At 44.3% G+C, this 22947-nt stretch overlaps 1 protein-coding gene across 2 annotated transcripts in view; it reads right to left on the reverse strand.

Moving 5' to 3' along the window:
* ADAP2 (ArfGAP with dual PH domains 2) overlaps positions 1-22947 on the reverse strand; it is a 45687-nt gene that overhangs the window by 17820 nt on the left and 4920 nt on the right. The window contains exons 2-6 of one of the 2 annotated variants that reach the window (XM_063453395.1): positions 7910-8034; positions 7084-7175; positions 3743-3816; positions 1699-1808; positions 1467-1613 (exon numbers count right to left, since the gene is read on the reverse strand). In XM_063453395.1, the coding sequence (XP_063309465.1) occupies positions 1467-1613; positions 1699-1808; positions 3743-3816; positions 7084-7175; positions 7910-8034 (548 nt within the window). Of the gene's footprint in view, positions 1-1466; positions 1614-1698; positions 1809-3742; positions 3817-7083; positions 7176-7909; positions 8038-22947 lie in introns of both variants that reach the window. The other variant, XM_063453394.1, reaches the window with a different exon arrangement.

Here is a 22947-nt window from a genome sequence, read left to right on the forward strand (position 1 = left end):
GGCCCTTTAAATACTGTGGAGCAGTATTACAACTTTTAAACTGGCACTTCGTATGCAGTCGAAGTGCCGAAGTCGTCGAAGTGCCGAAGTCGTCGAAGTGCCGAAGTGGCCGCCATTACAGTCGAACACGTGGCGGCGGCCATTTTAATCCAGTCGAACGCGGTGAGCTGTACCTTCCCCTACCCTTCGACACTGCGGCTGGAGACTAAGTCACGTTCGAAGATTCGAACACACGTTCGAACAGAACTTTGTCATTTCTGGGTGTAAAATAGACCTCTGGTAGACAATATAACACCATGGAGACAACCCCGGTTTCACTTCGACACTTCGACAGAAGTCGAAGTGTGTTCGACGATTCGAACGCCGCCTTCGGATCAGACTTTGTTATTTTCAGGGCAGAAATAGACCGACCGCACAGCCTGAATCTGTGGAACTGTTTTGGGCATGGAAATGTGCTTGCGGTCGGTCACAAAGGACTTCCGACTAACTTTTGAACTAATGGAAGGATTTGCATGATTTTTGAGTATGTTCATATTTCAAGTGTGCTGATTAATAATATGTGGTTTTTTATTAAGATTGAATGTATAGTTTTAAAGTTATAAAAATGTATAAGTTTTAGCTTGGAGATAATTGAGGAGATACAGTGAGAAACTCAATTATCTCCCAAGCAGAGGGGAGGGAATATGTGGGATGTAACCGATAGTTGATTGGTTAATGCCTAATTGTCTGTGGGCGTCTCCCTTGCAGGGGAGCACTGCATAAAAGCAGAGTACCTGCCATTAAACCTGAGTTCCTGTTTTAACCCTCAAAGTGAAGTGTCGTCTCATTCTTCGGGGAGGATTTATTGTATGCTGTTCCAGTTTGACTGCTAGAAGTGTAAACCTATTCGTATGGTTTCCTATTCAACTGTCTACAGCATTCATATGCTTGAGAGAATTTATATGCTTCTTCGGTTCGGTGATTGTGGTGTCTGCCAGAGTGCTTGGAGTCCTCAGGAAACGCTAGGAGCATCCTTTAACGGAGGTACCCAGTCGGGGTGCCAGGCGATCCGTTACACTCATCATGCGCAAGAGTCCACATATTCCTCATGGACATTGCAGTGTATATATATTTTGTTCAAATTCCTTCCAAATGGTATTTGAGTTATTGTGTTTGTATGTTAGCGCGTATTTGACGTTTAATTGGTATAATCGAGAAATCCTAAATTAGCAATGCTTTCACACGCCACCAGGTGATGTTCATTCTGCTCATACGCACAATTTGGAATTATTGGTTTAATATTAGAAAAATGTTGATTTCCCTGAGTGTCAATGTGTCGAAAACTATTCTTCAAAAAGACTGTGATCAATTGTGAAACTTGAGTGCTAAAGGCGAGGTGCAGAGCCTTTTTCACCAATCCGGTAATGGTAAAAGTAAATGATAGCGTGATGATAAATAGCTACATCCCTTTATTTGAGATTCTTTACCTTTCCGTCTTCATGGTACACAAACAAGTTTCTGGTCTGTCTGTCTTGTACGTATGTGATCTCCAGTCCGTGGGCATGGCCAATTTTGTCACCCTGAAACATGGCATTCAAGCTACGAATAGGAATTGTTCCTTTTGGGACCGTTTGCTAGAATAAGAAATATTATTATGAGAAGCCCTTTCGGGGATGTGTACCCTCTATTTTCAATAAAACAAAATCAATCAAAACTCACGTTATTGGTGTAATACTTTAGAAGTCGTTCACTCTCCGAATAAACAAACCACCTCTTCAAAAATTGTCTGTTGTCACGTCCTCGCTTCCACAGGTAACCTTCTTTGTCTCCTTACAGACAAAAAAATGACATATCATCTATGGTGTACAGATCAGATTGCAATAACACGTCTTTTATTCAATCAGTTCTTGCTTCAGTAATACCTAAAACTGCATTCAGATTCCCACCGCCCAGATTACTGTGCAGTCAGTCACTGACACAAATTAACCTACATCAACATGCATCCCAGCTATCTTATCCAAAACACCTCCTTTAGATCCTCTGCACCCTACAATTATATTATCTAAAAATATTATTTAATATAATATGGATGACATATATTTGAAGGGTGTGATAGAACTGGTATTTGTATATCTTTTTTTTTCAAAGGGAGGCCATGGCCTAGTGATTTACGTGCCATTTATGCCATTATCTAAACCAAGTTGCAAACACGTTTACATCCATTAAAATACACATTGTGTGCGTTTCATTGCTGTGGAGCTCTGTGATACATTCATACACACTGAGTGATTGTGAATTGTTTTGCTGTGGAGCTCTGTGATACATTCATACACACTGAGTGATTGTGAATTGTTTTGCTGTGGAGCTCTGTGATACATTCATACACACTGAGTGATTGTGAATTGTTTTGCTGTGGAGCTCTGTGATACATTCATACACACTGAGCGATTGTGAATTGTTTTGCTGTGGAGCTCTGTGATACATTCATACACACTGAGTGATTGTGAATTGTTTTGCTGTGGAGCTCTGTGATACATTCATACACACTGAGTGTAAAAGTAAATTGCATTGCTGTAGTAAGCACAAACACATATTACATTGTGGTGAGTTTTATTGTTGAGGAGCTTTGTGATTTACTTACACACACAGCACATTAGTGTAAGTTTCATTATTGTGGACAAACTGTAAAGTGTTAGCTTTTAACCCCTTAAGGACACATGACATGTGTGACATGTGTGACATGTCATGATTCCCTTTTATTCCAGAAGTTTGGTCCTTAAGGGGTTAAAGGACACAATAGAGTGTCCAGAACAACTACAGCTTATTGCATTTATTCTGGTGAGTATAATCATTCCATTCTGGCTTTCTGCTGTAAACACTGTCTTTTCAGAGAAAATGCAGTGTTTACATTACAGCCTAAGGATACCTCCACTGGGCACTCCTCAGATGGCAACTAGAGGTGCTTCCTGGGGCAGTGCTGCACAGTGTGACTGACATTCAGTGTCTCCACCCTCTGCATGGAGACACTGAACGTTCCTCATAGAGATGTATTGATTCAATTCATCTCTATGAGGAGATGCTGATTGGCCAGGGCTGTGTTTGACTTGTGCTGGCTCTGCCCCTGATCTGCACCCTTGACAGTCTCAGCCAATCCTGTGAGAAAGCATTGTGATTGGGTCAGATAACCACTTCTGATGATGTCAGCTAAGCAGACAGATAAGGGGCAGAGCCAGCAGCTGCAGACTGATTGAAAGATTTTGCTATATTTAGAGGGATAAGGGGGCTCAGGGTGGCTAGATGGTGGTTTTAACACTATAGGGTCAGGAATAGATGTTGGTGTTCCTGACCCTCTAGTGTTCGTTTAATAATGCAGAATGCTGAGAGAGGGATATATAGATTTATTAATGACTTAAATTTCTTCTAATCTTGACCAGTGTGCAATATCAAGAACTAACACAAACACACAAACATACACACATTGACCACAAACACGCAAACATACATACATTGAATACAGATCATGCAAACATACACACATTAAATACAGATCATGCAAACATACACACATTGAATACAGATCATGCAAACATACACACATTGACCACAAACACGCAAACATACACACATTGAATACAGATCATGAATTCTTGCAAAGATTAATGCTAGATTTGCTTGTGTACCACATTAATGAATGGGTTTGAACATAATTAATTTCCACACAATGTTTCTGTGAGGCCAAGCATGTCTTTTCTTTAACGTTTACCTGTTGGGTAGTCCCTTTTGAATTCGAATTCCCTGCGTTCATACTTTGCCTTGATCCATTCTTCTTTTAGAATCCTGATAAGAATGAAATATGTAAACAAATGAGTTATCAGTCAGAGAGTGAACTCTGACCAAAAAACTGAAGAAGGGTTACAGGGGTAGTATAGGGCTTAACCCTCTATATGTAGAAAATCAACAAAGGAAAGGAAGTGAGGAAAGTTCCCCGTGAAAAAACGGAGCTCTTAATCTCACGACCGCTACCCCCAATTTACAATGTCAAAGCAGTTAAAACTAAAAATAACAAAAACTTTAATAGAACACACATAATATCACACTAACACACCTAATGTATTACCCCAAAATGTGAGGGTTAAAAATGAAACAATGCGACTGCAGTGGTACAGTGGCAAGACAGTATGGCAGAAAGCCTTATGGGGTAAGGACAGCAACAGCCTTCACATAGATGCAGTTAGTTACTAGAACATCGAAACAAAATTGCAATAGTGAGGAAACATAGTTGCTGACAGAAACCTCCCACGGAGCTACAGCCTATTTATAACTGTTTCGTGCCAAGAGGCAAGGAAAGAGAACGTTGGATTCTCCTACTCCAAGCTGTTCTTGGTTTCCCTAAACCTTCCGATAATCCTAAGGCGTAAATGCTTATTCGTTACCAGTAAAAAAATCCCTGGTCTATCTAAAGCAATCAGAGGATAATAAATCGAAAGGATAGTGAGATAAAAAATAGAGGAAAAGAAAGTATGAAAATGGCTGAGTCTAAACAGAGCTAAACAGAAGGCTACATCGCCGTAAATGCTCCTAACTCAGAGTCATGGTAATCACTCTATTATATCTCAAAGACTGCAAGGTTTCCTGCAAGCTGTCAAGGCAGTCGACAGAAGTTTTATCCAGATACAGGATCGTTTCAAGAAGCAGTAGATCAAGCTGCCCAGTAAATCAAGCTGCTGTGGGCAGCTTGATTTACTGGGCAGCTTGATCTACTGCTTCTTGAAACGATCCTGTATCTGGATAAAACTTCTGTCGACTGCCTTGACAGCTTGCAGGAAACCTTGCAGTCTTTGAGATATAATAGAGTGATTACCATGACTCTGAGTTAGGAGCATTTACGGCGATGTAGCCTTCTGTTTAGCTCTGTTTAGACTCAGCCATTTTCATACTTTCTTTTCCTCTATTTTTTATCTCACTATCCTTTCGATTTATTATCCTCTGATTGCTTTAGATAGACCAGGGATTTTTTTACTGGTAACGAATAAGCATTTACGCCTTAGGATTATCGGAAGGTTTAGGGAAACCAAGAACAGCTTGGAGTAGGAGAATCCAACGTTCTCTTTCCTTGCCTCTTGGCACGAAACAGTTATAAATAGGCTGTAGCTCCGTGGGAGGTTTTTGTCAGCAACTATGTTTCCTCACTATTGCAATTTTGTTTCGATGTTCTAGTAACTAACTGCATCTATGTGAAGGCTGTTGCTGTCCTTACCCCATAAGGCTTTCTGCCATACTGTCTTGCCACTGTACCACTGCAGTCGCATTGTTTCATTTTTAACCCTCACATTTTGGGGTAATACATTAGGTGTGTTAGTGTGATATTATGTGTGTTCTATTAAAGTTTTTGTTATTTTTAGTTTTAACTGCTTTGACATTGTAAATTGGGGGTAGCGGTCGTGAGATTAAGAGCTCCGTTTTTTCACGGGGAACTTTCCTCAAGAATGAAATATGACTTAAAATAAATTCCTAACATATATGTTACTTTGAACATGCAGGATTTGTAGCCTACTAAACAATCTTTCCTTGCTTCAGGTATAAATGACACTGAATTTAGATTCTTCCCCCCCTAGTCGTCTCATCTATGCAGTCAGCCACTGACCATCCACTAACCTCTAATAGAGGTATTCTAGTATTTTGCCTGTAATAACAGATTCCACTAGAGGGGGCTCTAGAGTGTGAGGCTTTAGGCATAGGCGTGTGCAGTCCATTTCAAAGGTGGGCACAGAGAAATTCTGCCCTTATGTTATTTTTTAATGTTATTTAATGTGAATATTTATTAAAATGTTAAGTGGATGTATGGTGTGTGTGTGACTTGTGTAGGTGTAAAGTGGCTGTAAGTGTTGTAGCTGTGTGTCAGATGTGTGTTGTGGATTTACGTGTGTAATGTGAGTATAGATGGTAGCTGTGAATAATGTGTATTGCTGTGTGTGGGTAGCTGGGAGATTTGAGTATTGCTGTGTATAGGTAACTGTGAGTTATGTGTGTGGCTGTGTGCAAGTAGCTATCAGGGAATGCTATGGGAGATGTCATCAAAACAACACTAAGCCCTCAGTAAATACTATCCTAGCAACGTCCTTTTCGACCCAACCCTTACATTTTGTGTCACTATACCCCACTCCATCTGGCATGTAAGCTCATTGAGCAGGGCCCTCAACCCCTCTGTTTCTGTGTGTCCAACTCGTCTGGTTACAAATACGTGTCTGTTAGTCCACCCATTGTACAGCGCTGCAAAACTTTGGTTGGCGCTTTATAAATATTAATAATAATAATAATAAAATGCACCTAGGCAGTAGCAGTAGTGGGGATCTAGAGACAGTAGTGGGAGTTTGGGGCCGTTATGGTGGTGTTAGAGGATGTAATGAGAGTAAGGGGATGTTTCGGGATTATGGAGCTGTTGTGGGGTGTTAGGGGATGTAGTGGGAAGTTGAAGCTTTCATAATGAAAAAAAAAAAACTACAAAATGCAGTTTCTTCCCCTGTCCTTGAGAATTATCTTTGGCCAGGGAGGGGGGAATCTAGACAGTTCTTTCCGGGCCGGCACCAGGAAATGTAGAGCGTTACCATGTTAACCTGCGGCAATGCTTTCGAATACAGTAAATGAGTGGAGAACGTGGCCTGGAAGTACAGACCAAGTTCTCCCTTCTTCCCCCTCGGATCAGTGGCCAATAGACCACAGCCATTAGTATGACTTTATTTTGCGGGAGGGGGGTGGAGGGATTCCAGGGAACACAGGGTCAATCCCACACTCTGTGCGCACACCTATGGCCTTAGGCAAAACTCGAATAAGAGGCCCTGGTTGATGAACTATCTAAAAACATCTACAGGTCAGCTAAAACATAAACAAACACACAGCCATTATATTATCCTCCCTGTAATGGTAAGAATGATGGTCAGATGGGCATGTTGTGCAGATCTATGTGTCGTGCCTCCAAATGGGATTCTAATAAAGAATATAAAATTCTCACTGAACAAACCAAGTCACCTTGCATCATACGTTGCCTTTTGTCGGCTTCAATAAAGCAGATACACGTCACATCCCATCACACGTGACTCAACTTACATGCAATCCCTTACTCGCGGCTTGTAATAAAATGGTGGCACGAAGGCTTCATATCTTTCTTTTGCTCTTAGATTCCCGTGAGCTTTCATAAACTGTGTGAGAAAGTTAGAAAATCATTACAAAACATGGTTATTCACAAGTTCTTGAATTCGAAATTCACGTAGAATTCGCAGTTTAGTGGGGAAAAAAATCCCTAATAGTTTACAGGCAAAGGAAATCCCTGTTTGTTTTAATCTCGCAGGCTCACTATAAATAGTTTCCAATGGTACGCATTATATAACAACATTTTTAACAATACTGGTCTGTCATTTCTCTCTTCTCTCAAATGAGTCTCCCACACAGGGACAAGTATAGATTTCTAAATACATTATTTACTATGTACGATTCCTGTACTCTCCCCTACACCATATGAATAAAAGGTCTTTCTCCTACTCGGATATAATAGAAGGTTCCTTTATTTTAACTTAGTTCCCCCGAGGCTGAAGCTGGCTTTGCCCCATATATTTGAATCGCTGAAGGGCGTTGAAACGTTGCCCGACTTTGTTTGATGAGTAAATAAATATCACTGTAATTTTACTGCAGAGTGCAAAGGATTATTAACCCCTTAAGGTACATCATCGCTATATATTTCCTGTGGGTCCTATGGATCATTCCATTTTGGAAATTGAATCACTAAATCTAATCGCTATGGCAACATAGACCCTCACTGTTCCGTGAGGGGTTCATTTAGTACTACTTCCAATCATGGCATCTATTGCTCAAACAATTATTTTTAAGGTTGTGTTTAAATTAAAAATGTACTTTTACTTATTTTATTTTTTTTTACCTCTATAAGGTCATGTTCCCAGTTGTCTAATCGAACAGATTTTACTTTGCCAATTGTTGGAGTTCGATGGACTCCCGAGCACTGCAGGCAGATAAAAACTCCAATACTGCAAGAAGCCCACTCTGCTTCTGAAAAAAAAATCAAAGATCTGATTAGTGACACATATTGGTGATCACAATACTTCGATATACCAACCTCTTACTCATATTATTATTCTGGGGTTACTCATTATCCCGAGCGTTCCCTCTATCCCCCCAGGTTTATCAGGACTAATATATGCTGAGATAACAACCCAAAATTATATCACCAAAGCCTCTACTACTGCACTGCTTGCCTTCATTGTTGGTGATTACCTCGCTCCTCCAGTTAGGAAACTTTGTTCATACCCCTCTCTCCAGGCCATCTTTGCCCTCATCATTAACTAAATTGGTGTCACGTTTACATCCTCTCCATATACTATGCACAACAATAATCACCTATCCGGAAACGGCGGTCCTATGCCATAAGACCAGGGTTTTGCGACATGCCGGTGGATGCCGGCCTCTGCAAATCCACACTGTTATATAGCTCCACGTCTATCCACAGTGGTAGTGACTTCGACATGCGTGCACGTTTTGGGGTCAAAGGCCGGATACGGCCAATTGGATCCACAAGAGGGATATTTAAACTCACTAATTTTTTTCACTCATTGCCCTGTCGTGGTTTCCCTTTGTTGGTTATCTGAGAGTGTGTTCCTGATCGTGTTTCTTTGGTTATTGACTTTGGCTTCGTTCTGACTTCCCTGAATTCTGGTATCCCTGACTATTGGCTATTCCTTGCAACTGTGTTTCGTTCTGTGTTCCTGACCTCGGCTAGTATTTCGACTATTCTCTGGTACGTTAAGTCCGGCCATTCTAAGGTCTGGTTAGACGTTACCTTTAGTTCTAGGTGTGATACTATTCTGCGTGCTGGATCAACTGTAATCCTGACAATTGGAGACTTTATCCACCCAAACTGCATGTGGTTTTCAGAAGATGACCTTCATGTAACAGAGAGTGAGCCAGGCGAAACATTTTATAAGATATATACTTATGGAATTTAGCTGAAGTCTCCATTGAAGAGTGTAACTATAATTTGTTACCAAGGTGGTATTTTACTCTGGTTGATGTCTGCAGAATTGTCAATATTCACTCAGACTTGTTCCTGAGATTCTACTCAATGTCTCTCTCCTCCAGCCATAGTCCAAAAATGTAACCCCCATTTCTTCAATTCAAGCTGTAACTAAATGCAGCATTCCCTTTATATCAGAAGACGTGCTCTTTCACCATAATCTCATGTCATTAAAAAAAAATCTAAATCCTCACTACTTTCCCACCTTCTTAATTTCCAACAACAATATTACGGTTGTGGTGGTATCAAGTCAACGTGACCCCTCATTTTACTGTTAAAGGTACAGGTTCATGGTTTACAAATACAGGAAGTGTTACACCTCCAGCAGTAAAGAGATTACATTTCAAACCGCTAGACATACAGACTCCAGGCACCATCCATGACCACTTCAAATCACTGAACTGCTCATGGTGCTTGGAGTAACCATTTAATCAGAAACGTGGAATTTTTTTTTATTGCTAAAACAAAATAAATCGGATGTGATTTGTGTCACTTGTGCAACTTGAGAGTTTTTGTCAAAGATCAGCAGTTTCCGCAGCTATTTCAAATCTTGCACAACTAGTAAGATCTATTTCAAGCCTCTGAAAAAAAAAAGCCAACAGGAACTTCTGAGACCACAATGTCCTCCTTGCCATAGACGCATGCCTCACGGGTTTTGCTTCTAAAAACTTACCATTCCCTTTGCCAGAGAATGTTGGCCCATGGGATGCCACTCAAACCCATCATGCAAATCATGGCAGGGGAGTTCTCTCGTTTCCATTTATTTAAGTACGGTCAAGATTCTTGGAAAAGGGGTGCCATGATCCGTTGACAAATTTGTCATATGATATGATGCAAGGTTTCTCAGGAAAGGAAATGTGTAGCAGTGTGTCTGTATAAGGGTCAGGAACATAAAGTAATATATATATATTTTTTTTAACAGAAAGCGGTAACAAATCATTTGACCTCTACGGGTTGGTTTGTATATGTGCGAATACTACCTATACCTTATTTTGTGCCAATGTACACACAAGCTGTGCCAGGCAGACCCCAGGACATTACCTTTACCCGAAAATAGCTATTAAAATATCTACAGACATCGCACATTATGAAGTGGGCCTCTGATACCATATAAAGCTGCAACAGTGGCAGACCCTGGGGCGGGACACATGGGCATGTGCCCCTCTCAGAAGCCTACTAGCCACTGGCAGATTTAACTGGCACTATGTGTTCTTATATAAGCAGTGCAGACCCAGGCTTGACAGCCGCCTGATATATATTATCCCCTACCCTTGGGTGTATAAGCACAAATGCAGTGACAGGTGATGTACCTGCTTCTCTGGGCTCTCTGAGTAAGTGGAGCTTGTGTTGGGCAGGGCAGCACTGGGGAGACGGGATGATATATGGGGTATCAATACCTGCTCAGCAATGTGTGGTTGTGCTGGTCCCTGCCAGCAGTGGCTCTGGTTCTGGGTCCAACAGGAACCAGAAAACTGCTTTGGGCATTAATACACCCGACCGTGAGCCCTTTTGTTTTCGCCCTAGACCTTGCTGGCAAAGTAAAAGATGCGCTACTTTGGGTTTTATTGGTGTGGAGCTCTGTGATACTCTTACACATTGCTTTGTCAAGGAGCTGAACATGTATACGTATAAAACTTTATATAACAGATGTTCTCAATTTACTGCACCAATGCAAAATTTAGCAGTGCCCCTTCCGGATCTTCTGTCTGGATCAGCCACTGGCAGGGTCCCAACAGCTTCACTGCTACCATACAACTAATAATAGCCTTATTTCAGTTATTTAAATGGTTTAAAGGAATTGGACGAATGTACCTGAATAGGGCAACAGTGAATGATTTTTAACCTCTAGACCAGGGGTAGGCAACCTTTTAGCAGCACTGTGCCGATATAGGATTGTGATGTCCCGTAGCGTGCCGATCCTCAGGCCCGTTGCTACCAGGCAAGCTAACCAAGCAATTGCTTGGGGCCCAGAGCTGGCCTGGGCCCCCAAGCAGGGCCGCCATTTCTATAAGGATGCAGCCGCCTGAGCGCTCTATAGAGAGCCTCAGGCGGCTGCAGCACTGCCTCTCTCGTCATCTCCCCTTCCCTGTAGCGTGGCCGAGCTCCTCTTCCTCCTGTCAGTCCGGCTGGGTACCACGCGGTACAGGAGATTTAGTTTCCTGTTCCCGGCCGGACTGACAGGAAGTGCACCCTGAGCTCGGCCACGCTACAGGGAAGGGGAGGTGAGAAGAACATAGGGAGGGAGGGAGGGGTGGGGGAGTAAAAAGAACATAGGCAGGGGAGTAAGAAGGACACAGGGGGAGGGGAATAAGAAGGACACAGGGGGAGGGGAGTAAGAAGGACACAGGGGGAGGGGAGTAAGAAGGACACAGGGGGAGGGGAGTAAGAAGGACACAGGGGGAGGGGAGTAAGAAGGACACAGGGGGAGGGGAGTAAGAAGGACACAGGGGGAGGGGAGTAAGAAGGACACAGGGGGAGGGGAGTAAGAAGGACACAGGGGGAGGGGAGTAAGAAGGACACAGGGGAGGGGAGTAAGAAGGACACAGGGGGAGGGGAGTAAGAAGGACACAGGGGGAGGGGAGTAAGAAGGACACAGGGGGAGGGGAGTAAGAAGGACACAGGGGGAGGGGAATAAGAAGGACACAGGGGGAGGGGAATAAGAAGGACACAGGGGGAGGGGAATAAGAAGGACTTAGGGAGGGGAGAGAGTAGTAAGAAGGACTTAGGGAGGGGAGAGAGTAGTAAGAAGGACTTAGGGAGGGGAGAGAGTAGTAAGAAGGACTTAGGGAGGGGAGAGAGTAGTAAGAAGGACTTAGGGAGGGGAGAGAGGGGGGCGGAGCCTGACTGCCAAGGAAGCCAGACGTGCTCTGCTAGAGCTCCTGCATCTGGCCCCAATAAAGCGAGATTTACACCCGGGCCACCCATCAAAAAGACCGCAATACGCACTCATGTTGCCAAGGGGTCTTCGGTGCACAGGAGGATACCCGTTGTGAGCCTGTCCGGACTCGGTACGCCCTGATAGTGGCCAGCGGCCTACACAAGCCTGAGCTCTGGAGAGACGGCCGCTCTCCGAGCTACTTCATATGCTGTGTGATCCCGGTGCACAAAGCTATCTTCTCTCCCCCCCCCCCTCTGGACCGGCGGGGGTTATCCCGGTATCCACTGGCTGGCACCTCTGTCGACCTTACACAGCTATCTTACCACGACGCCTGCTCACGGCTGACTCACCTAAGATGGCGGCCAGGCCTCTGCTCCACCAGCCGGACCTGAATCAGCCCATGGAGACACGAGGAGGGGCGGCTGAGTATGTGCTGGAGCGCATAGATGCGACCTTTGCTGCTTTCTGGGCCAAATTGGAGGCTCTTATTGAAGCGACACCAAACGAATCTCGTGAAGGAGAACAACCCAGAGAGTCACTCCATACGCCTGCTAACAGCCAAGCGGGTCCCACGGGTCATCCTACTACACGAAGCGGCATGCATATGCATAACCGCCCCCCCCGCAAGGCTAACAAAGCGAGAAAACGCAAGAAGTCACAGCGACAGGCAACGCTCCTCCGACAGACCCAGCAACACGGACGCTGCTACCCACCTCGACCATGGAGATCCGGACTCCCTTGGCAGGAGCATCATGACCCAGAGGTAGTCCCAGTAAGCTGCATGGCGCACAAGAATGTCGGCCCATGGAGGTCACCATCTTTCCACGTTCGACGCCGCACACAGAAAGAGCAGGGAGGGGAGGCAGAACCTACAGGGACTGATCCGAAAAAGCGACATACCTCTGTGCAAAAACCCACTTGGAACACCCGCACGCTGCCTCCCTGGGAAGCCTGGAAGCAGTCTCCATCGGCCTTGCTACCTACAGGGATCGGATGAACGGAGATACGGGCCCCAAGAACGGGATAGGCTTGACCTCACACTGACAGACATTATTTACCAGTGGCACCACTACCCGAATGACCAGTGATACATGACCAAGGCTTAATTTAAGTGTTATGTTTCTCTTTTTGTTTATTTTTCTTCTCTCTTTTCACTTTTCCCTAACCATATTCTTAAAGCATTTCTTGAGCTGAGCAGGCAGTGTAGGTGTAAGCAAGCATAGTGCCTATAAAGTACAGTTCAGAGCAAATGGGATTGCTATTTGTTTAACTGTTTCATTGTGATATAATCTGCTGCAAGTTTAGCGAGAACCACTAGCAGCTTACCCAAACCAAATGCGCAGTCCTAATAAATACTGATACCGGAGAAACTGACGGAAGCCAAGCACAGAGAGATGGACACAGGTTTCTTCAGGAAGGAAGAGATTCTTTATTGGATCACCGATCGGGACTCAGAGGGACTAGCGTCACCAAAATACAGCAAAGTCTGAGTACTGAATACATAGAGTACATTCCTTATATAGCACTGTAGCTCCTCCCACAATTAACTACACCCACACATACCCTTAACCTATTTAATGAATAGAGTCTAAACTCATCCATCCGGTCTAACCACGTGGCTCATCTGATACAAAGGAGAGGGACGCGTAATTCCAGTTCTTACATTCCTGCACCTGGTCAGTACAGTGATGACAGTATCTTAGCTACGTGTAATTAACTAGATACTACAAACACATATACATACATATGCCTTGTGGCAATCTTAGCCTGCTAAACTTGTATTTTACTGGAATTACATCACATTCCCCCCTTTGATGCCTCTGATATTTCACAATTACTTGAGGCATCACTTAACCTTGGTTTGCATATACCTCAGGTTACCATGAACCAGACCAGACTTATCTTATGATGTGAATCTTTTAACACTCATCTTCCTGCATTGGTTCTCCCTGATTTAAAGCCTCATATTTATATATGGCCATTATCTGTGCAGCAGCCTTTCTCTCTGCTATATTTTCTATCAGGCTCTGCACAGACCTAACTACTAAAGGAATAAGACACGGTAGGAGTAGACACAACAGTAAAATCAGTAGGACTCCACCTACCACTGCCTTAAGCCCTCCAAACCGCTCATACCAGTTACCAAACCAACTACTTGGATTGTACCCTTTCCATACCTGAGTAGGCACATGCGCTAGTTTAACCATATGGCTAGTAAGCTCAGCTATTGCTTGCCCTTCGTCATCTATTTGAAGACAGCAATTGCTTAGGTTAAACTTCCCACATACACCTCCCTCTACTGCCAAAAGGTAATCCAAGGCTAATCTATTTTGGTATACTGCTGTCCTCATCCTGGTGTTATGCTTCGCTAGAAGATTGAGCGCTTGTGATGTTTCATTAGTGATAATCTCAACCACCGCCTGTAACCTTATAATACGGTTGAGCATATAAATAGGGGTTCTATAACCAAAGGTACCATCCTCAGCCCACGTGGCTGGCCCATAATAATCTATGATACGCTGGGGAGGCCATTCATTATCTTCCCAGGTGCCTATCTCTATGGGTCCCCTTTTCTTCCTATGATTCACATCATACACTTTAACACCTAAAGTCTCACCTGTTTCGATAGGTAACAAGAAGAAGGATGGTTTGAGCATACCCAACACACATGCCCCTTCCCAGTCCTGTGGCAGCTCCGAGTAGGCTTTCTTACCACAGATCCAGTACAAATTTGCTGGGGCTCTCCAACTAGATGTGATGGATAGATCAAACCACACGTCCTTTAAATTGGCGTATCTAGCAAACGGGTTAGATGGTTCTGAGACATTTGAAGCCGACCACCAAGTTGTATTCTTTGTATCATCATCATAAGCTTTTTGCCCTAGACAAGTTAATTCTCCTACAGAAGTATTATACATCATTCCTTTCCTTGCTATGCAAACATAACCTATGATGGAGGTCTTTAATCTCCACTCAGATTTACCTCTAACACTCATCTGATAATCGGCTTGTGAAGATATTAATTGTTGAACTGCCTCAGAACCGGACATTACCTCCTTTGCTTCCTAAGGCCATTGGTCTCCCATGTTAGTACCTCCACACACATAGCAGTTGGTAACATTAAGACTACCGGCAATACTTTCAGCTAGATCAATGAACAGGTTTTTAGCATTATGGGGGATCTTATTATCTATACTCATCTCTTCGTAAAAGGAATGGTATACTTGATGAGTCTGGGAGGATACCGTATCAGTCTCTATCCCTATAAATAATATTGTCCCAGGGTCTAAACCCGTCCCGTATATTTGAAACCCAAATAAATTACCATATTTATCTAAGAACTTGTCGGGGTTATTTATAAGAATATGGACTGGATTGCATTCCATAGACTTACAGTATGGATTGGTAGGCAACTTAGTAACAATCATGTCTTTGTCTACTGTCTGTCCCCAAGTCGCCCACCCCACACAAGACCAATATGGACAAAAGTTATAGTCTTTATTTGGGCATCTAGGACTCACATATTTATTTTTGCTACTGGGACAAATATATTTATCGTTAGACCCATACGTCCTCTCCCATCTAAGATCCCCACATACATTCCACGGCTTTCTACCACTCGATATCGCTTTACACGCATCAAATAGCAGAACACCCGAAGAATGTACGGATTCTAACACCGTTTTATTAATTAGGGTCCCCTGAGGATCTCCATTCCTGAGAGTCAACCAAATTGTACGAGGTTGATACTCCGGACTGAAGCACTTAGGTTCTCCTACTCCTAAATGGCACACACTATATTCTATATTTAAGTATCTACATCTCGATACATCTCCTTTACACTCGTATTGTGAATGCCAAATTAGGGTTTGGGAAATATGATTACCTGTTCTCGTAGTCTTAATGCATACCTCACAGCTAGGAGTGTCGGTACCTCTACCTTCCTGAATATAAAAACACATATAAATAAACACTATCAAAAGCACATCTTTCGCCGTCATCCTCAGTCTTCGTCCGTGCGATGGAACCTCAGCTTCCAGGATGTGAGGGCTGCAGGGAATGGAGTTCTGCTCGTCTTCACAGGTGTCCCTTCGAGACTTTCCTGGCTTATACACTATGTGATGGTAAGCGGACAGGCTTTATTATGGCCTTCTCACTCACACCTGTAACAATAAAATTTGTAATCCACAATAATTCCTCGTTACTCCGACTGAGTAGTGCGTTTCAACCGGATCTTGCAGGGATTCTCTGGATCTGCTGTAACTTGCCAAGAATCAACTGCTGCTGGCTTAACCCTGGAGTGATGTATCCACGGAGTCACTTCTGCTACTTTTATTGCTGTAGGGGTAGACAAAAGAACAAAATAAGGACCTCTCCACTTGGGCCCTAACGGTACATTATTCCACTCTTTAATCCACACTTGATCTCCTGGATGATAACTATGAACAGGGGGATAAATATTCACCGGTAATCTATCTTGTACCCATTTCTGTACCTCCTCCATAGTCTTACCCAACTCTACAACCTGCTGCCGGGTAATTCCTTCTCCCAACTGACTCAAATCCCCCCTTAAGTTACCAAGTACGGGAGGTGGTCGCCCATACATAATTTCAAAAGGAGAGAGACCCATCCTTCTGGTAGGGGTACTGCGGATTCGCAATAAAGCTATGGGTAAGAGAACGTTCCACTTAAGTTGGGTTTCCTGACACATTTTAGCCAACTGGTTCTTGATAGTTCTATTCATTCTCTCTACCTTACCAGAACTCTGGGGTCTATATGCAGTATGAAGCCTCCACTTTATACCAAGCATATGAGTCAGTTGTTGTAGGCACTGATGAACAAAAGCTGGACCATTGTCCGATCCTATAGAACAGGGTAGTCCATATCGGGGTATTATTTCTCGTAGCAGGAATCTCACAACTTCTCCTGCTTTCTCTGTACGAGTAGGACATGCTTCTACCCAGCCTGAATAGGTGCACACAATTACCAGCAGGTAACGATGTCCACCCGACTTAGGCATCACTGTAAAGTCTATTTGTAGATCGGACATGGGGAGTCCCCCCCATAAACTGGACTCCTGGTGGCTTTACTGGTCCTTGTCTTGCATTATTTTTAGCACACGTTACACATCTACGTACAATGGCCTGAGTCAAGTTGGACAATCTTGGTATGTAGAAATGTTTTCTAAGAGATTCTTCAGTACTGTCTCTCCCAGAATGTGTCCCGTTATGATAATTTTGGACAATTTCTACCGCTAGCGATGCTGGTATAACTATTCTTCCATCTTCTAGCTGATACCACTTGTTCTCCAAATACTTTCCCGGTTCAGTCTTTAACCACTCCTCTTCTTGAGCTGTATAAACTGGAGTCCATTGAGACAGTGGGGTTGGTATTAGAGCAGCTATATGCCCCACATACTCCTGTCTTCCTGATTCAGCAGCACGCTTAGCTGCACTATCTGCCATCCGATTTCCCTTGGTTACATCACCATCACCTCTCAGATGTGCTCGACAATGAATAATACCGACTTCTTTCGGCTCCCACACTGCTTCCAATAGTTGTAGGATTTCAGCTGCGTACTTGATTTCTTTGCCCTCTGAATTCAGTAGTCCTCTTTCTTTATACAAAGCTCCGTGGGCATGAGTGGTTAAAAACGCATACTTAGAGTCCGTATAGATATTCACTCTTAAACCTTCAGCCAATTGTAACGCTCGTGTCAGTGCTATCAATTCTGCCTTTTGTGCTGATGTTCCTTTCGCCAGTGGCCGAGCTTCTATCACCTTGTCTATGGTTGTTACTGCATATCCTGCATAGCGGATCCCTTCTTTCACATAACTACTGCCGTCTGTATAATATTGAACATCGGGGTTCTGGATGGAAAAATCACGAAGATCTGGTCTACTTGAGAATACTTCATCCATTACTTCCAGACAATCATGTTGACTTTCAGTAGGTTGTGGCAAAAGGGTAGCTGGATTTAAGGTGTTTACAGTCTCTAAATGCACTCTTGGGTTTTCACACAACATTGCTTGATACTTGGTCATACGGCTGTTACTAAACCAATGATTTCCTTTGTAATCCAACAACGTCTGTACTGCATGTGGGACTCGTACATAAAGTTCTTGACCCAGAGTGAGTTTATCGGCTTCAGCTACTAGCAGGGCGGCTGCAGCTACGGCTCTTAGACAAGGTGGAAGTCCGCTGGCCACTGCATCCAATTGTTTAGACATGTAGGCAACAGGTCTTTGCCATGATCCCAAGTACTGTGTCAATACTCCCACAGCCATTCTTCTTTGCTCGTGTACATACAGGTAGAATGGTCGTGTGTGATCAGGTAGACCTAATGCTGGGGCACTCATCAAAGCCTTCTTCACATCTTCAAATGCCGTTTGCTGTTCTTGGGTCCATAGGAAGGGGTCGTGCTCTGTACCTTTGATAGCTGCGTACAGAGGTTTTGCTAGTATCGCATAGCTGGGAATCCATATCCTACAGAAGCCTGCTGCCCCCAAGAATTCTCGCACTTGTCTTCTATTCTTGGGTATTGGTATTTGGCAGACAGCCTCTTTTCTCTCTGGCCCCATAATTCTTTGACCTTCAGAGATATGGAACCCCAGATACTTGACAGTTGGCAAACACAACTGAGCCTTCTTTCTAGACACCTTGTATCCTGCCTTCCAGAGAATGTGTAGTAGATCGTGCGTTGCTTGCTGACAGATTTCTTTTGTAACTGCTGCTATCAACAAGTCATCTACATATTGTAACAATACACACTCTCCTGGGATGGACTCGAAATCCAATAGATCTTGACTTAGGGCTGAACCAAATAGGGTAGGTGAATTTTTAAACCCTTGGGGCAGTCTTGTCCAAGTCATTTGGCGTTTTGAGCCCGTTACAGCTTTCTCCCATTGGAAAGCAAAAATACATTGACTTTCTGCGGCAATTCGGAGGCAAAAGAAGGCATCTTTGAGGTCTAAAACTGTGAAGTAAGTAGCCCCGCCCGGAATTAAAGCAAGCAGGTTATATGGATTGGGTACAACTGGATGTATACTAACAACCGCATCATTGACTGCTCTTAAGTCCTGCACAGGTCGATACTCATCTGTGCCGGGCTTTTGAACAGGCAGCAATGGGGTGTTCCAGGGGGAAGTACAGAATTTTAGGATACCATACCGTATGAACTTATCCAGATAGGATTGGATGTTCTTCTTAGCCTTCTGCGGGATGTGGTATTGTCTCAGGCTCACTGGATAAACCCCATGTTTCAGTTCAATTTTTATAGGTGGAATATTGCGGGCCAGTCCTGGTGGGTTGTTCTCTGCCCAAACTCCTGGTATGTTAAACAATGTCTCATCACTCCTAGGGTTTTGGCTAGTCAACACTGTATAAAGTCGCCACTCTTCTTCCTTTGGTATGGATAAAGTCATAATACCTGAAGGTCCATTAAACTTTAAAGATGTTGTTCCATCTGGTAGGAACGTAATCTGCGCTTGTAATTTGGATAGCATATCACGTCCCAGCAATTGGACTGGACATTCAGGCATATAAAGGAATTGGTGTTTTACTACGTGGCCTCCCAATGTACAGAGTCGACTTTTAAGAACCGGTTTTTCAGCACTTCTTCCAGTTGCTCCTATCACAGTAATAGTCCTTCCAGATGGAGGAGCAACTAGATTAGTCACCACTGAATGTTCAGCACCAGTGTCGATCATGAACGCACTCCTTTTCCCCCCTATTGATACATCGACCATAGGCTCCGCTCGACCAAGGGGGATGGAGCCCGGTCGGTATCAATAGTCCTCCATGACCGTGTCAGCCAATCCTACGAAGTCCCTACCTTCTCTATCGCGGGACCTTTGCGCTGCTGGAATATACCTGTCTTCCCTAACACTTCCTCTGTTCCCATTACTCCCTCTATAACCATTACTCCCTCCGGGGCCTCCTCTACCTCTCGCTCTGCCTCTAAAGTTTCCGTAGCCTGCCCTGGGTAGGACCCTCTCGTACTGCTCTCTTTGCGGACATTCGTTCCTCCAATGCCCTTCTTCCTTGCAATACGCGCACTGATCCCTACTCAAAGGCTCCCTATTCCATCTACTATCGCCTCTATCTGGGCCCCGTTTATCTACGCCTGCGATTGCTACCGCTAGCATATCAGCCTTTCTACGCATCTTGCGCTCCTCCTCTTTCTTGCTTTCTGTTTCCCTATTCATATACACCTTATTTGCTACCTCCATTAGTTGGGTGATTGACATACCTGCAAACCCTTCTAGCTTTTGTAGCTTGCGCTTAATATCTCCGTAAGCTTGGCTGACAAAGGCGGAGTTCACCATTCGGGAATTGTCTGCGTCTTCCGGATTAAAGGGGGTGTACAAGCGGTACGCCTCCAATAATCGGTCATAAAAGACACTGGGCGCTTCATCGCTTTTCTGAATCACCTCAACTGTCTTTGACATATTAATAGCCTTCTTTCCTCCGGCTTTCATGCCAGCAATTATAGCGTCTCTATAGGCTCTGAGTTGAACCATATCAGCACCATTTACGTTCCAATCGGGATCGGTGTTGGGATAGTGTGTCGCGGCCCATGCTGCTGGATTAGCTTGGTTCAAAGCACGGGCTCTATCTTCTAATGCTTTAATGGCTGCTTGATTTATTCTTGTCCTTTCCTCATTGTTAAATAAAGTCATTAGTAACTGCTGGCAATCAGCCCATGTCGGATTATGCGTCTGTACTATTGAGGTGAACAGATCAGTCATGGCTTGTGGTTTCTCAGTATACGAGGAATTATGGGTCTTCCAGTTTAAAAGGTCGGTAGTGGTGAAAGGGACATATACGAAGACAGGGTCAGCGTGTGCCATTTGACCTGCGGCATCGATATAAGCTGACCCGGGATTTAAGCGAAGAGGCATCTGATAGTGCTTTAATTGTTGGGCACCAGTCAACTGTCGGGTTTGGATGGGGCTACGTAGGGAAGCGTCAGTCATGGGTTCCGGTCGGGGAGAGATAGGGTATGGGGATGTGGGAGGTTGGTTTTGGGAAAAGGTAGTGAATAGAACACTTCGGGCCGAGCTAGATGAAGCTTGACCGGAAGTCTGAAGTGGCGCCAAATCAGGATATTCATTTTTAATGGAGGTTGGTCTATCTGGTTCCGGAAGGGGGGATTTAGTACGAGGGGGGTGGATCCTGCACTGGAGGAGGAAGCGGAAGTGGATGGGGGTAGTGAGGGAAGGGTTACAGGACTTCCTGCGTTTGCGTCACTTCTTCTTAACGGAAAGTAAGGGGGCGGCAAAGGGATCTCGGACTCAGGGGGCGTGTCCAAAATGGGCCTAACACCAGTCCTAGTGGACGAACAAGTCCTAGCTACCATGAGGCGACACTGCTCCTCGTGGCATGTCCGGAGCCATTTTGGCGAGTCTTTTACGGCCTGTCTCCAACAATCAATATAAGGAAACTGGCCGTAAAGTTCAGGCCTACCTGATACAGCCACGTGTAAGCGCTGTACCAGAGTTGGATCCAAACTGCCACGTGGCGGCCATGCCGCAACCAAAGTAGGCCACTCCCTAGTGCACAAAGTGACCAAACGTACAGGAGACATCTTAACCCCAAAATCACAAACCTTGAATCCCTTTTTAAAATTCTTAACCATACATCCTAAGGGATCCAGAATCGTTGACTGCGACGCACCCATACTTAACAATGGAACGTCGTCGACAACGAATACTATACACGCGTACTATTCAACAGTCACACCCGTTTCCTCTGGCAACAGCACCACGTGGTACGGTTACCAAGTGAAACGTACACAATAACAATAAACACTCAGGGAATTCCCGTACACACACAGCTGCTACACCAGTCACTATATAATCAATATTATGCCCTTTGGCGTAACTACACAGTCACCCACGCTATAATTCTCTATATACGAATTACCCGTCTATAACACACCCAGTAACATCGTCTTTTACAAATAGCGGTTACAGTACGGTTAGCATAGGTCAAAGCACAAGTTAAGGTCACAATACAATTATTAGTGGTTATGGTGTTAAAACATGCAATGGACGACAATGATTAGTACTTATTATACAATGTCAGTAAATATACAGGGTTATGGTACCGTGCACTATAATACAGCAACACACTATTAACACTCTCGCTAGACGGCTGAGCTCGCGCTATCTAACAAGATATACACTTTACTAAACAATCGTTAACACATTTACAATTCCCAACTAAACTATTGGCCAGTACCTTGAATGGACTACCTAAAACTATATACACCCGTTTTGGTTAGCCACACTGCCCAATCACCACATATACATAGCGAGCTAGAGATCCGAATTTACACAGGCGCCTCTTAGTCGCACTATACAACGAGCTAGAGATCCGAATTTACACAGGCGCCTCTTAGTCGTACTATCAAAAGTCTAGTGGGTTCCAAATTTACACGCCTTCCCACTTAGCCCAGATAGGATGAGAACTAGCGAACCGAATTTACACAGGCGCCGCTTAGTCTCCCGGTCCCTCCGACCTAGCGAACGTAATATACACCCTAGAACGCTAGTCTAGACAAGACACCGGTGTCCGGCTAGGGCTATCTTACACCAGGACCCCGCCTGACTAACCAAATCAAACGGTCTGACTAAAGAGCGTTCGATCGAGCGGTGCGCCTTCGCTCCTTCCCTCCGACAGAGGGGGCAGATACAGATTCAAAAACCCCTTTGGGCCTACCGCACAATCGGTATACCCCTAGCGGGTCCTGCCGTCTAAAACAGCAGTTATCTTACCTCCTCGTTCCTGAACCTGAGTTCACACTCATCGACGGGGACACCCCAGCACTTCTTACGTAGAGGCCGATGATCTCCTGGACAACAGACCAGTGGCGCCGAGACGAAGGGAGGTCCACGCAGAAGTTCAGGGGTGCAGCCGTAGAGAACGTGGGCAAAGATAGACCGTCTCACGCCTCTGCCTCTCAGCTACCGTTGAACGATGAGCTTCCCGGCCAATGCACCAAATG

This window comes from Pelobates fuscus, chromosome 5 (assembly GCF_036172605.1).
Source record: "Pelobates fuscus isolate aPelFus1 chromosome 5, aPelFus1.pri, whole genome shotgun sequence".
Taxonomy (NCBI): Eukaryota; Metazoa; Chordata; class Amphibia; order Anura; family Pelobatidae; genus Pelobates; species Pelobates fuscus.